Source organism: Arachis ipaensis, chromosome B09, assembly GCF_000816755.2.
Source record: "Arachis ipaensis cultivar K30076 chromosome B09, Araip1.1, whole genome shotgun sequence".
Taxonomy (NCBI): domain Eukaryota; kingdom Viridiplantae; phylum Streptophyta; class Magnoliopsida; order Fabales; family Fabaceae; genus Arachis; species Arachis ipaensis.
Window position 1 is genome coordinate 145,908,867 of NC_029793.2, and position 14,356 is coordinate 145,923,222.

Genomic DNA, 14,356 nt, shown 5'->3' on the forward strand with positions numbered 1-14,356 from the left:
GAGGCGGTGGTGGAGGTGGAGGTGGAGGTGGAGGTGGTGCTGGCGGCGGCGGTGCAGTTGTTGAGCAACCAAAGGCAGCACATTGAACCGGATGTTTATAAAAAGCGGCACATTCCTGAAGGGACCGTTGCAGCGGCCTATAAGGAATACAGTTCTTGCGATCATCACTATCCGGAAGCTTCAAACACAGCGGAGATTCATCGCAGAAGTAGTTATAGGAGTACGTAAAGTTCTGCAGCCTCGGCAAGTTGCACACACTCTCGGGAATGATGCCAGACAGCATGTTATGCGCCACGTTCAACTGTTCCAACTTCTTCATCCCTTCAATTGATTCTGGTAATTCCCCAACGATCTTGTTGAAGCTCACATCGAAAACCGTTACTCTCTCCAACAACCCTATCTCACGCGGTAAACAACCCGTTATCCCGCTATTCGTAATTATGATCTCGTTCAGCGTGTCCTTCATCTTCGCCACACTCGACGGGAAACATCCCCTCAGATTGTTGTTGGCGAACACAATAACCGAGGCCGTTGAGTTTCCGAAATTCTCCGGCAAGGAGAACTGGAAGTTGTTGTTGTTGATGAAGAGCGCGTCGAGTTTGAGGTCGAAGAGGCGCGTGGGAATAGCGCCGTGGAAGTTGTTGAACCTTATGTCTAAGTATTTGAGCGAAGGGAGGCATAGAACAACTTCTGGAAAGGGGCCAGAGAGATCGTTGTTGCTGACGTCAAGCTCGAAGAGGAGTTTGAGGCCGTTGAAGGTTGTTGGGACGGAGCCACAGAAGCGGTTAGAGTTGATGTGGAAGAGTGCCAGGTCAGTTAAGAGGCCAAGTTGTTGTGGTAACGAACCAGCTATGTTGCCATGGTTTAGGTCAATTCCTGCAACGGTGTATATGTGGGGGTTATCTGGTGCTGGTGCACAGTAGACTCCGGTGTAGTTGCACACGTGGGGTCCACACCAGTTGAGGGTCATGTTCTTTGGGTCTGACACTATTGAATGCTTCCATGCTTGGAGTGCTATGTAGGCTTTTGAGAGCCTCGGATTTAGTTGAGGGAGGAACCGATAAGAGCTGTGCTCTTCCTTGTATTCAAATTGGTGTGAAGGGTTGATGGATATCAGAATCAGAATGAGATGACTCAGGAAAGGGCCTAATTCTCTTTTCGGACAATGAGAGGCCATTAATTAGTTTGGTTTATATTGGAGAGAAACTTTGATTTATATATAGAGTTTGTCGTTGGAGAAAATTTTTTAGTTTGGTGGGCTGCAAATTCGCATTCGCTCCCGTAGAATTAAATAATGCGTAATTCTTTTGGTTAGACATTTAAATGAACATCTACTTATATTTTTTAGGAAATAAAAAATGTGACTTAAACATCATAATATCCTTGACTTGCTTTATATAATTAATTTCTTTATTTGATCTGTTTTATGTTCATATTGAATTGGCTATTACCTAATCACTCAAATTACAGTAATTAGGTTAGCTCTTCTACATCTCTTTGAATGCACCTATCTAGTTGGATTTTAGCATTAGGATCAGCACGGGTCGATTTGGTTCGGATTTATGGTAAAATTAGAACTGAATCAATTAAAATGCAATTCGTTTGGTTTGATTTGAATTTGTATTTTTTTGTACATGTATCCAAACCAAACCAAACCAATTAAGAACGGATTGGTTCGGTTCGGGTAATTGGGTACCCGATAACTTTGAAATTCATAAAAAGAAAACAAATTTTTATCTTAAAAATTCAATAAATACAATAAACATGTAACATCAATAGAAATAATCCAAATATGTTAAACACCAAATACATTAAAAACTAAACTCATTAAAATCCAAACATATTAACAATGAATAATCATTGTCTAATGGAAAAGCCATATATGTATTTTTTATTTTTTTATTAATTAATATATGATCGGATTTGCGGGTTGGTTCGGGTTGTGCACCTCCAAAATCGAAACCCGAACCAATCACTAACAAAATCCATCGATTTGGTTCGGATTGAACTCGATTACCCGTTGATTTCAGAACCAATTTAATTGGTTCGGGTTCGAGTTCGGATTGATAGTCGGGTACTCGCTATCCGTGCTCACCCCTATTTAGCATCAACTTTCCTATAAATGGCCTTAGTTTTTGGCACATACTTTGGCTTTTCTGCTACTTTGCTCTGCCTTTTTGGCGCACATACTTTCGTACGTACTCACGCAAAAATTGGATAGCGCTCGCAACTATACATAATTATGAATATATATTATAATACTATAATCTCAATTTAAGATTATTCTAGAGTGTGAATGTATTACTCGTTTCTTTCTTCTTATTCTGTGTACTATTTTATGTTCTTTTGTAGTTTTATTACAACTTAGCATGAACTGTCAAGCATTGTAAACGATTAATGGGAATGCTCATGTTGGGTTCTTGTAGATGGCTGTAAGAAAAATTGGTCGCTGATCTCACCAAAAACACGGTTTTTTACCATACTTGGTGTTTTTTATGTAAGCAATTTTGCTTTTTATTCCCTTTGACTATAAATTAAACTAGCAATTATCATATTGACTTTCATGTTTTATTCTTCGTTTCTTTCTATTGACCGAGTAAATGGCCATAATCATTGTTTTCATGTTAACACCCTTCATTGTTCAATATTTTGGATAAATTTTGCGATCAATTAACACCCATCATTGTTCAATTACATACGTCCCTTTTGTGCAAGTATCTTTCAGTCGTTTCATTTTCTTCGTCTATTAACAAAATTAAATTATAGTAGCGCCTGCTGATATATACTAGTTAGTTGCCTAGTTGTTATATCAGTTTATGTATTAATGCAAGTGGCATTAATAAAAGTGTCATTATAACTAAAATTTGTTTATAATTCAGTTTCTTTCAGAATCACAGTGTATGAAACCAGGTCTTCAAATTGAGCTAAGCCAAAGACGGTAGAGTAGGTGAGATTAAGGGGAGGATCAAACTTAGCTACAGGGTCTATTCAAGTATGCTTGAAATTTAAGATAAAAAATAAAAAGGACATAAATGAAAATCTTTTTTTAAGGCAGGTGATCAATATCTTGTGATTTGAAACCTGTAACTAATTTAATCCCACTTGTAGAGGAAACTTATCATAAGGGACAGAGAGCCAATCAAAGTCAAGCACAGCAACTCAGGTTTTCACTTTTGGATTGTTTTATATAATTTTTTTATTAATAAGTGTTTTATTATAGAAAAATAATTTTTGTCTACATTTCTTCTTTTTCCAATTTACCTTTTGTTTTTAAAATTTACATAAATATGTTGTTTAGATTCATTAATTGATTTATAATGAATTTGTTTTGGAGTGAACAAAAGTATAGATCAGCGGCTCAAATATCTAAAAAAAGCACTTTAACACTTAATTAATAAGTTACATTAAAGAGTATTATTTCACTATTCTTTGGAAAAAAAACATATATGTGGAGCTAGTTTAGTTCTTTTAGTTTTTATAAGGTATTTTGTAGTGTGAGGACTGTACTTGTTGATCCACACTCACTGTCCTTGAGTGAAACTGAGGACCTATCAAGCTTGATTGCTGACCATGGATTAGTGGCACCAACATGTGAAGATGACCTCTGCATCCTCACAGGCCTTGGCACATTCCTTCCTTCCACAGAAGCTCTTCGCCGGCTCAGCTGCCTCTCGAATGAATCAGGCCTTTGCTTTGGTGCACTATGTGATCTCACTTTGGCCCTTGATGATTCCGTGTTGGCCATGTAATTTGGAAACAAAGGGTAGTCATAGGACATCACCTCAGCATAGCCTGGCCTAGGGAAGGAGAAGGGATGCTTCGAATCGTCAACTCCAGACGCGGCCGAGTAGCATTGAGGGCTGCTCTGTGCTGTGCTGAAGCAGTCCTCAAAGTGTCCACTACATGCTCTTGGACTAAACTCTGTTAAGGCTGATGGAGCTGGTGATACCTTCAAGTTTTCTTCTTTTGAATAATATGCTGGAAATTTATGCACACTGCTGCTTCTGCTTCTAGAGTTTCCTTTTGATTCACAGACATCCATCTCCACAATCTTGATGTTCTCTTCCATGCCTCTCTCCATTTCCTATATCCACAAATCAAGAACCAATTTTATTGGTGATGAAAACAAACAACTCTTCTCTTCAATGCTGCAAATCTAAGTTGAAAATTTCAACCATTATGTCATGGAACTTACATTATACACTTGAGCATATAAATCTTCCTCTGTAGTGTTTCTGAAACTTGATTGCTTCTGATAAGACTTCCCTTCTGATGATGCAATTCGGATCCTCTGAGCACGAGCTCTAGCCTGTGCTGTCACCAAAGCCTGCATGCATCTCAGTGTTGCCTTGGCCTGTTTTCTCACCAAGTGACCCCTTACCAGAGCCTGCAACTTCACTAGTCCTCTGAGAGCACACAATGCTTTTCTTGCCTGTCACATAAATAAACATTACAAAGATATTCATATGAAAATGAAAGAGAAAATAAACAAGCTTCCTTGGAAGCTACCTACCAAGTAGGACCTAAAGACAGATTGAATTTTGATGGCTGCAGCCTCTTCAGCTGTTCCATTGGAACCAGAAGCCAAGCGGATCACAGCAGCCGCAGCCTGAGCTGCAGCCACTGCCGCGTCAGCTGCTGCCTCCGTGGCAGCAGCCACAGCCATGGCATGCTTCTTCTGCTCGTCATCCAGAGGAATATCTGTGGTGGCAGCAGCTTGTGGTGTCTGTGAAGCAGTGACATTTGATTCTGCAAAGTTCAATTCCTTGGAAGGTGTTGTTGGTGTGGATGTGGATGTGGCAGATGATCTTCTAAAGCTCCATCTCCTTTTCTCCTTTGGGGTTGTGGAATTTGGAGTGGTTGGATTTTCTGTTCCATTTGAAGAATTCAGACTTGTTGCATTACCACCACATTTGTCCTTCACCTTCTCCTTTTCCCTTTCTTTCTTCCCTGTCAAGAAGTTTCTAAGCCATTTCCCTGCCTTCCCCATCTCTATCAAAAACTTAGAAAGCTGAAGTTGATTGTTGCAACAACTTAGTGGAAGAAGACAGTAACAAAATCATTTGTAGATAGATCTCTTCATATGTCTAATAATAAGTTGCTTTCAATACTATAGTCATATATGGCCCCTCCCTTTTTTCTTATAATTCAATCTTGGCTATCTTCACATTCATTAAAAGTGGAAAATTATTACATTGAGAATGACACATATTATCACTAATAAGAGACTTTTAAATATAATATAAAAAACTACCTAGTAATTGTGATTCAGTAATACTAAATATTCTTTGAAATATATGGTCCCCTCACTGAGAATAGCATAAGGTTCTTTGACAGCCTAAACTAACTGTTTCATCTCATCATTTTTTTCGGTACAAGCTACCCTTTTTTATTCTTATGTTTGGATCAATGCCATGTAACTTAAAATGCTTGCTTGTGTGTGTAAAATCTAAGAAGAAACTAATAGGAAACTCTTCTTCTGGAGCACTAATGGGATTAGATTCTTTACCCTCTAAACTGAAAAAGAATCGAGTCCCCACAGGTAAGGCCACTAAACAAAGGGTGTTATGGTGATTTCAGTTGTCGGTTAATAAGGAATAATGGGTTGGAGATTGGATCAGAAAGCATGTGAAAATAGGGGAAGAACATGCAGCATCCGTGTAAAATACTCATATTATGGCTTGGCTTGAAGTGAGGGTCCATGTAGGGACCTTAGAACTATTGAAAATTAGAAGACCTTAGTGGGGACACTAAATAAGTGATTGAGTGAGGGTCCTTAGGATCTGCATGTGCCCATCCTATCCATGCACCCTAACACTCTAATGTGCCAAGTATTAATACTAGTGATGGGGATTAAAATATTTGGTTACTTACCCCTTTTTTTCCTATAATTCTATGACCAAAGGGCTAGGTAGATTCAAGTACTTTTGTGCTACATGTTCAAAATTTACAATAATTGCTCAATAAGTTGCATGCAAATAATGTACACCAACCTAAGGTCAATTATCAGAAGGGACCAAGTGGTAGCTTATAAAGGGATATCAAATTAATAAGGTTAGGCCCCTTGCTATATCCATCATAGACTAGTGATTTTTATTGTTTATTTTCAAAGATGAATTTTGTTAAGCAAAAACATCTAGTTGGCATTCACATGGCATGTTTATATGCTTCCCATTTGACTAGGTGTTTTGCAGGAGGAAACAACGCATTGGGATTTGGCCTATTTCCTCCACTAATTCTATCCTTGTTCTCTTAACCAACTTATATTAGTTGATATATTATGCTTAACCAAATTGGCAAATTCCCCTGTGGTCCTTTCTAGCTACCCCAACTCCTAATAAGTTATAATCAAGGTATTCCCTTGAAACAGAAATGATGTTTTTATTACTCTTTAAAAGACATCTATTAAGCACTGAGAGTAAGTTCAACCTCTCTCTCAACTAACACTTAAATAATACTTTATAAGATGCTTGTAAATTCGAACATAATGACTATGGCTAAATCAAGGTTAATAGATTAGACTACAGAGCAGCATCAGTAACAGCTACAAATATGAACCATCCTGGAGCCCTTAATGTAATTGAATATCATATATCAATAATTTATAAGATGATGGACGAAACATAAAACAAAAGCACAATAATTTGATTCCTGATAAGTCTTTTATTGAAGGCTGTCCTCTTATGGTTTAAATAGTAATCAATAATGATTCACCGAATCCAATACAAAATCATAAAGTGAGACACTTGATCATAGGATAGAAGTCATGCATTTTCTTGGAAACTTCTTGTATTATCTAGTGTTATTGAAAACCAATTTAAAGTTTAGTTTTCAGAATTTAATTAATCTGATCTCTGATGCAGAAAATCTCCATCACCTTGCTACTTATTAGGGGTGAGCACGGGTAGCGAGTATCCGATTACCTGTCCGAATCCGAATCCGAACCAATTAAATTGATTCTAGAACCAACGGGTAATCGGGTTCAACCCGAACCAAACCGATGATCTTTGTTAGTGATTGGTTCGGGTATCGATTCTGGGGGTGTAGAACCCGAATCAACCCACGAACTCGATCATATATTAATTAAATAAAAAAATAAAAAAAATATATATGACTTTTCTATTAGACAAAGATTATTCACTGTTAATATATTTGGATTTTAATGAGTTTAGTTTTTAATGTATTTAGTGTTTAACATGTTTGAATTATTTCTATTGATGTTACATGTTTATTTTACTTGTTGAATTTTTAAGATAAAAATTTGGTTTTTTTAAATGAATTTCAAAGTCATCGGGTACCCAATTACCCGAACCGAACCAATCAATTTTTAATCGGTTTAGTTTGATTTGGATACATATATAAAAAAACATAAATTCGAACCAAACCGAACCTATTATATTTTGATTGGTTCGATTCTAAGTTTACCATGAACCCAAACCAAACCGACTCGTACTCATTTCTACTACTTATACAATTTTCATAAGTTTCAATATTTCTCCTCTCACAGACTATTTTTAAAGTTGAATTAGATTTATTCAAATTTAGTATAGTATTAGAAACTATATTGTAATTATTAATAAACTACTAATAGATGACAAATGTTTAATCATGAGCATGAGAAAATGGTATTAGAGTCCCACGTGGAACTCGATTTCACATGTGAAAATATATAGTCTAAATCGATTCAGTGACATTCTATTCTTCAGCACGTAATGCTACAAAAGGCAAAGAAGAACTCAAGTTTATTAAGAATATATAAGTGCTGTTCACATGGTTTCGTTTCATTAAAAATAAAAAAATAATGCATGTGAGATAGTGTTTTAAACTCTTAATTAATGACAGATTCTTATAACCTTTTGGAAACATTTCAGGTGCACCGGGAGTACCGGTGCTCCAATTGTTTTAACCGTTGATCTAAATTATAAAAAATATATATAATATATATTAATTGAAATCAACTATTAAAACAACTGGTGCACCGGTACTCTCCGGTGCACTTGAAATGTTTCCTAACCTTTTTATGTCCAATGTAGTAGCAGTGGCAGCACATGCAATGCTTCATTTGTTCTTTCTTCTGATTGCTTTTCTCTCATCAAAGAGAGAACTCACCAGTAATGTGCATGGATGCAACGCCACATGACTCTCTCTGCTCCCTACCTATAGGCTACGGTGTTCCCTCACAATTCACAAGCAATGAAACTTTGTATCCTGTGAATGTGTACGTGCTTGCATGCATAGAAGCAGTATTATCAAGACTTTCTATACTTACCTAACTCAATTCTAAAAATTAATTCTAATGGTGACCGTTGTTACACACTTATATATTACCTAGAAGCTATTTCTGTGTAAGGAAAACACAAAGATAAGAGGATAGAAACTAAGAGACAGAGACGGAGATTAAATTAAGTTTTTATAGGAAAAGTATAGGTAACCAACAACATTTTTGAACAATGTGTGAACAATGTGAATTAATAGGATTAAAAGAATAAATTAATCTTAAATTTAATTAGTAGCATTAAATTAGGATGTGGTGTATTTTTATTTGATTGGTGGTTGTTCATTTTGTTCAAAATGGTCATTATTTACCTAGCACTCTCCGTTTTTATATTATATTTGGTATAAAATATACATGATTGAAATATGTCTCAAAATCATGTTTAATTTAACATAAATATAAAGTTTGAGGGGTAGATTTGAAATTTTAAAAATCAAATGAAAATATTTTTAAAAAGAAATATTATTAAAATTTCAGTCTTCTTCCTTTTCTGTGTTTCTATTTTTTTGAGGTACTAAAGAGACAAAAATTTTATATCTCAACTAAAATTTTAGTTCCAATCTCAATTACCAAACACAATATTTAATTCCAGTCAATCTCCTAGTCTCAGTCTCAAAAAGCATACAAGGGACGTAAAACTTATAATACAGTCTCTTCATGTCCAAAAATAACAATCTGAAGTATAAACATTTGGAGGTGAAATTAGTGGTCCAACAATATTGGATCAAATAAAATGTAATACTATATTAAAATTAAAATTGAGTAAATCTAACTTAACTTCAAAAGCTAGAAGTCATATTATTGAAAAATATAGGACTTATAATAATCTTCCTATCTTAAAAAAAGAAAGCAAGTAAAACTAACACTGGTATATTTTGCGGTGCATGAATGGTGTTAAATCTATGTAGTTGCATGGTCAAAGTGGCTTAATTAGCTAAAAAGGAACACTAATCCATATGCAGATAAGCCCCATTCAAAGTCCACCAACGTATCGATGACCAGAGGCTACCGAACTCTGATGGCCCAGTGAAAAACAGACTTCATTTTTCAAAGATTCAGAGCAACTACATTGGCGGCCTACATATGACTCTGTCTGATTTTCATACAACTAGTAACTCTCAGATAAGAAAACTAATGGCTTCAATCAACCAATATTTCAAGCTATTTCTCTACAATGAATTGCAGCTTTCATAGAGGGTTTCATATTGCTTTTTCTGGAATTAGAATGGACATATCTTGGACAAGCAAAGAACTATCTTAAACCTTTTAAATAAAATTGTTTTCACTTGCATTTTGAATGTAAAGAAATTTGAGATTTTGTAGTAGAACTTACACTAAACAAAGAAAGCTTACAATTAATAATTCTTGTTCTGAGATGTACTTTTGAAGAAGATTATATTACATAATACAATAATTATGTTTGTGTTCATAGCTTGGTATATATAAATCTAAATAACCCAACTTATCAAAAGATAATCCCACCATAACCTTTGTCCAAAAATGTTATATGATCAAGACATATATACAAGGGGTAGCAAGAATATCTAAAAACTTATCATCATAAGCAAAATCGTACATGGACACACTTCACTGTGGTCCTTGTGTGAGTCTCTGCACCTCATTGTGGTCACCAAGAGTTTCAATGAGAAGAGGTGGAGCATACTGGGCTAGCCCTTGGTGCTCTTCAGAATCTTGGCAGAATGAGAGAACAATTGTTTCAATTGACATCTCCACAACTGCGAAAAAAAGAGTTGCAACAATGTACCCAAGAGCCCAGCATACCTGCATTAAACAAAATGAAAAGCAAAGTGTGTGAAAATCACATTAAATTATATAAGACTTCTCTGTTAGCAACTACTTTCCAGCTCTTGGTCCTTCTAGGTAGCAACTTATCCTGAATTACCATCTTTTAAGCTTTTGCTAAATGATTTTCCATCTACTCACTTAACTATATTTTAGAAAACATACCACAACAGGCAAGAGTGGAGATGATATCTTGTTATGAGCAGAGCTGTACTTGTGTGTATCTAACATGAGGAATGCAAACAAAGCACTTGCAAGGCTGACACATAGTTTTCCAAGGAACAAGATAACATCTCCAATCACGTTAAGACGCCCGATCTTTAGGATGTTATTCATGATCAACTCTGTTGCAATAGATGAAGCACTAAAGAAGCTTTTGCCTGTAATAGCAATCTGCAGAATGCAAGAAAATACTTTAAGTTGAAATTATATTCTAAGCATAAAATTAAGAAACAATCTAGTGAAGCCAGCTTCATTGGAAACATTTTAATGATACAATTAATATGCAAAATTTTCTCTATTAAGGTTGATGATACCACAAATAAAGTGACAAAATTTACCATGATGTAAGCGTTTCGGTTTACTGATTTGATGGTCCACTCAATACACCTGAGAAAACATCTAGAAGATTGGTATGCAGCCTTCCCTATCCAGTTGTCAGGCCAATGATCAGAGACTTTTATTTTGCGACGAATGGATTCAAGCAGAAATCGGATTGATTCTACAAATGACACAATCAGAGAGCCAAGGGCGACAGACCCAAGACTGTAACGCATAAGCCTCTTCATGGAGGAAAAGACTGTAAGAAATGGAATTTCTTGCTGCATTGAAAAATATTAATTATATCAATAACATGTAAATAGGAATTTTGTAAATATCATAACCAAAGTGCTAAAACTAATCCATTCAAATTAACCAAACAAACAAGCTATAGTTGTTTGCAAATTTGAACTGCACTCTAATACTAATATCATGTAGCTGCAAGTTCGTCTCGACCCAAGTACAATGACAATCTAGATAAACCAATCCTTAACCATGCTACACCGACTACTACTACAAATCAGTAACCATTTCTGAGCAAATTGCAAATTATGGTCTTGTTAGGCTTGGACAATACATGTTCAGTATAATAACATTTTTAGTTATTTTGCTTGCAAGAAACCATTATCTTATCCATCGAATATTCAATTAGGATAAGGCATTGTGACTTACAGATGTTTCACCTCGGGCCCAGTAATAAGAGGCAATAGATCCAGCAATTACTGTAGAGGAACATGCTGTGAAAAATTGTGTAACCCAATAACACCCAAATAGGTGAAAAAGGATTGCAACTCCAATATGTGGTGTATAATGAATGCTATATCCACAACAGCGATCACAGTTCACCCGTTTAGCCACAAGATCATATGTGCAGCAGTTAGCGTTGCAGTTATTCTGAACAATCTGGCCAGAGCTGAACAAATGTAGAGCAGCTGAAATCCAGAACATGTAAAACACTGCCAAGATAGCATATGGTACGATTGGGAAAATAATGAGAGCTTGAACTTCTCCAATGACTTTTGCAGCAACCTGTGAGCAAGATTTGCCAAAAATCAATTAAACTGATTGACTAGGATAGTGGAAATACTGCTGCACTGTCATCTCTGACTCTAGTGTTAAACAGACAGACATATTGCTATCAGATATCAACTTAGCAAACAAAACTAGACAAATTATAGTAACTGCATATCGTAAAGCAATTCTTGCCTTCAGGACAGATGTTGCCATAAGGATGCGTCGAACAATAGCAATTGATGTAAGAATTGCAACAGCCATGATAAAGGTCATAAGTATAGCGATAGCACGTAGATGAGTTACTTCCTAAAAAGCAAAATATTGCCATCAGACATATGTAAAGTCAATAATCAAAATCAACATCACAGATCAAAACATGTGTGTGTATATATAAAAGAAAAAAGACATGGAGAAGGACGGGGTTTCAAATATGATGGTACTTACCCTCCCAAATACGTTAGTATAAGCATCATGCTCACCAATGATAGGAGAAATAGCATCATTTCCAATCCATCCAGCTAAACGTGAGGAAGAAAACCAACTCAGTATTTTGTTTATGATTTTTTCCAACAGATAGATACAGATAATTAATTCATGGCTATATATTCAAAACAGAAATATAAGCAAAATTGGTTTCAAATATAAAAAATGTATATTTCTCTGAAAAAACAGATATTTTGTTCAAGAAATACTGAAATAGCCAAACAGAGATCCCACCTTTAAGGTAATAGAACATTGTGACTGATATTATTAGAACATTAAAGAGAACCACTGTAATCCATGGCATTGCAGCAACAAAATGCCGAATCAACATCAGCCAAATCACAGACAGAAAAAGAGGCAAAATTCCTCCACAAACAATCAGCACAGGCCATGCCTTCCCCATATCAGCCATGTATCTCTGCACACACAAAGAATTACAAGTTGACATTCTACAGTACATAACATGATAATAGTCATAATACACATGCATATCTACAAGCATCCACAAATTCAATTCCTAACAATATAACTCTTACATGTCAGCCGATAAATCATACTAATGCATCTATTGCGCATGGTGGTAACATAGGACACACTCTACAATACACACAAAATTGCTAGAAGTCTGATGTAAGTGGTATACAACTATACTTTCCCTGTAAAAATTGCAATCGAAATACTAATAAGAATAGTAGGAAGTGAAAATTCCTAACCTTCAAGACAGCTGACCGAGAATTAATGGATTTGTGAATTGATTTATCAATAACAATGTTTTCATTTATGCTGACTCCACCCATCTGCTGCCAATGCTTCAAAGAAGTATTTGACGGTCGAGCAATAAACTGGCAACTCCAGTAAACTAGGCACAAAATATGTTTTGAGAACCATTAGTTTGAAAATTCTAAATCTATACATCCTCCCCCACTTCTCCACTCCCAACAATTTTTTTCTAAAGAAAGCAAGAACTTTAAAAACAAAGCAATAATAGGGAAAAAAAAAAGAGAGCAAATTCCTCATACAAGAACCATACCCTGCAGCTAAGTCAAGAATTTGAAGTAACACTTCCATACAACCACTTTGGTAAGTATAAAACAAGAACGGTCTTAAACAAAAGTTTGCTCACCATTTACACTAGGAAATATGACAGGATAGCATGGACCTTGAAGTTGAAGAGAGGAGTTTCTCATTTCAGGTGTAAGAAACTCAAAGTAATCATAGTTCCTATTAATCCAGTCTTTCATGGAAAGACGAATATCTCCATCAGGATAATCACACACCCAATTTAGAGAATCATCAGAAGGTATAGGGCACTCAGACAAGCATATAGTGCGTGCATCAACCAGCTTAAATTGGCTATCCTTCAATCCACTCTGATAAACCTGATTAGGATTTTGCCAATATCTAAGCTCCAACTTACTAAGGTTAGGATCTGAATGCTTGTCCCCACACACATTGCCTTTGTAATCCACTCCATAAGTAAGCCTAGCAAACCACAGTGGCAAGTGATCATAAGTTGCACATTGATACCAACAAAAAAAGAGAATAAAACTATGGACTTCAAGCAGCTATACATTCAAGTCCCACTTCTTACTTATAAGTTCCCAAGTAAGCATACAATTACAAAATCAAATTGCATAATTAACACACACATTGTCTTGTATTTGAAGCATGCTAAGCTAAAAATTATTTTAAATAATAAAAAATAGTAAAGTGAAAACACCATGGATTGCTATAAGATAATCCCAGTGAGAAACAGTCAAAGTTCACATTCAAAATCTCAACTTGTCAACAGCATAAAATCCACTTTACAGCTTAACACAAAGCTAAATTAGATAAAGCTGGAAACTTTGACATTATTCTTACCTGAGAGGGTTCCCTTGGTTGAAACCAAAGCTGGAGTTAACAATCATTGCTATCCAAAATGCAATGAAGATGAAAAGAACAGTTATGTCTCTGCATTTCCTGTTGTGGCTAATGATTGCACCCATTTGAGTGACTCCATCACTTGATGGGTATCTTCCTATTACTGCACCCAAAGGACCCCTCATTTTTTTTTCTTCTCAAGCTTTGTTTCTATATCAAGCTACAAACTTTGCTTCGATTTAGCATACAATGGACTCAAGGACAGAGGTGTGTGTTGCAGAAGGATGAAGAAGGAGCGGAGCGGAGCAGAGCAGAACAGAGCAGAGTATGAAACCAGTGTGAAGAAGCAAGTGGGTTTTAGATTTGCTTTATTAATAA

The 14,356-nt window shown here is 35.8% G+C and overlaps 4 protein-coding genes across 6 annotated transcripts in view; 1 reads left to right on the top strand and 3 right to left on the bottom strand.

Moving 5' to 3' along the window:
• Positions 1-1,247, bottom strand: part of LOC107617384 (leucine-rich repeat extensin-like protein 6) — a 1,691-nt gene extending 444 nt beyond the window's left edge. Inside the window, exon 1 of the mRNA XM_016319142.2 lies at positions 6-1,247. Within this exon, the coding sequence (XP_016174628.2) occupies positions 6-1,177 (1,172 nt within the window). The 5' untranslated portion in view covers positions 1,178-1,247. The remainder of the gene's footprint in view (positions 1-5) is intronic.
• Positions 3,494-5,607, bottom strand: LOC107619603 (protein IQ-DOMAIN 14; the record flags this gene model as incomplete). The annotated part of the gene is given in 3 exon segments (XM_016321902.2): positions 3,494-4,084; positions 4,196-4,432; positions 4,514-5,607. Coding segments are annotated over 3 exon segments (1,305 nt in total), but the record flags the coding sequence as incomplete, so codon positions are not given.
• Positions 4,212-14,356, top strand: part of LOC107619584 — a 15,399-nt gene continuing 5,254 nt past the window's right edge. For 2 of the 3 annotated variants that reach the window (XM_016321875.2, XM_016321877.2), the window contains exons 1-2: positions 4,212-4,226; positions 4,403-4,408. The gene's annotated coding sequence lies outside the window, so the exon portion shown is untranslated. The remainder of the gene's footprint in view (positions 4,227-4,402; positions 4,409-14,356) is intronic. The other variant, XM_016321878.2, reaches the window with a different exon arrangement.
• On the bottom strand, positions 9,606-14,345 carry LOC107618626 (choline transporter-like protein 2). Its single transcript, XM_016320736.2, has 10 exons — positions 13,979-14,345; positions 13,239-13,597; positions 12,829-12,974; positions 12,350-12,533; positions 12,077-12,150; positions 11,825-11,938; positions 11,291-11,647; positions 10,639-10,899; positions 10,244-10,471; positions 9,606-10,057 (listed from the first exon to the last, which is right to left on the bottom strand). The coding sequence occupies exons 1-10, from the start codon at positions 14,161-14,163 to the stop codon at positions 9,863-9,865; spliced, it is 2,103 nt and encodes a 700-aa protein (XP_016176222.1). The 5' UTR covers positions 14,164-14,345; the 3' UTR covers positions 9,606-9,862.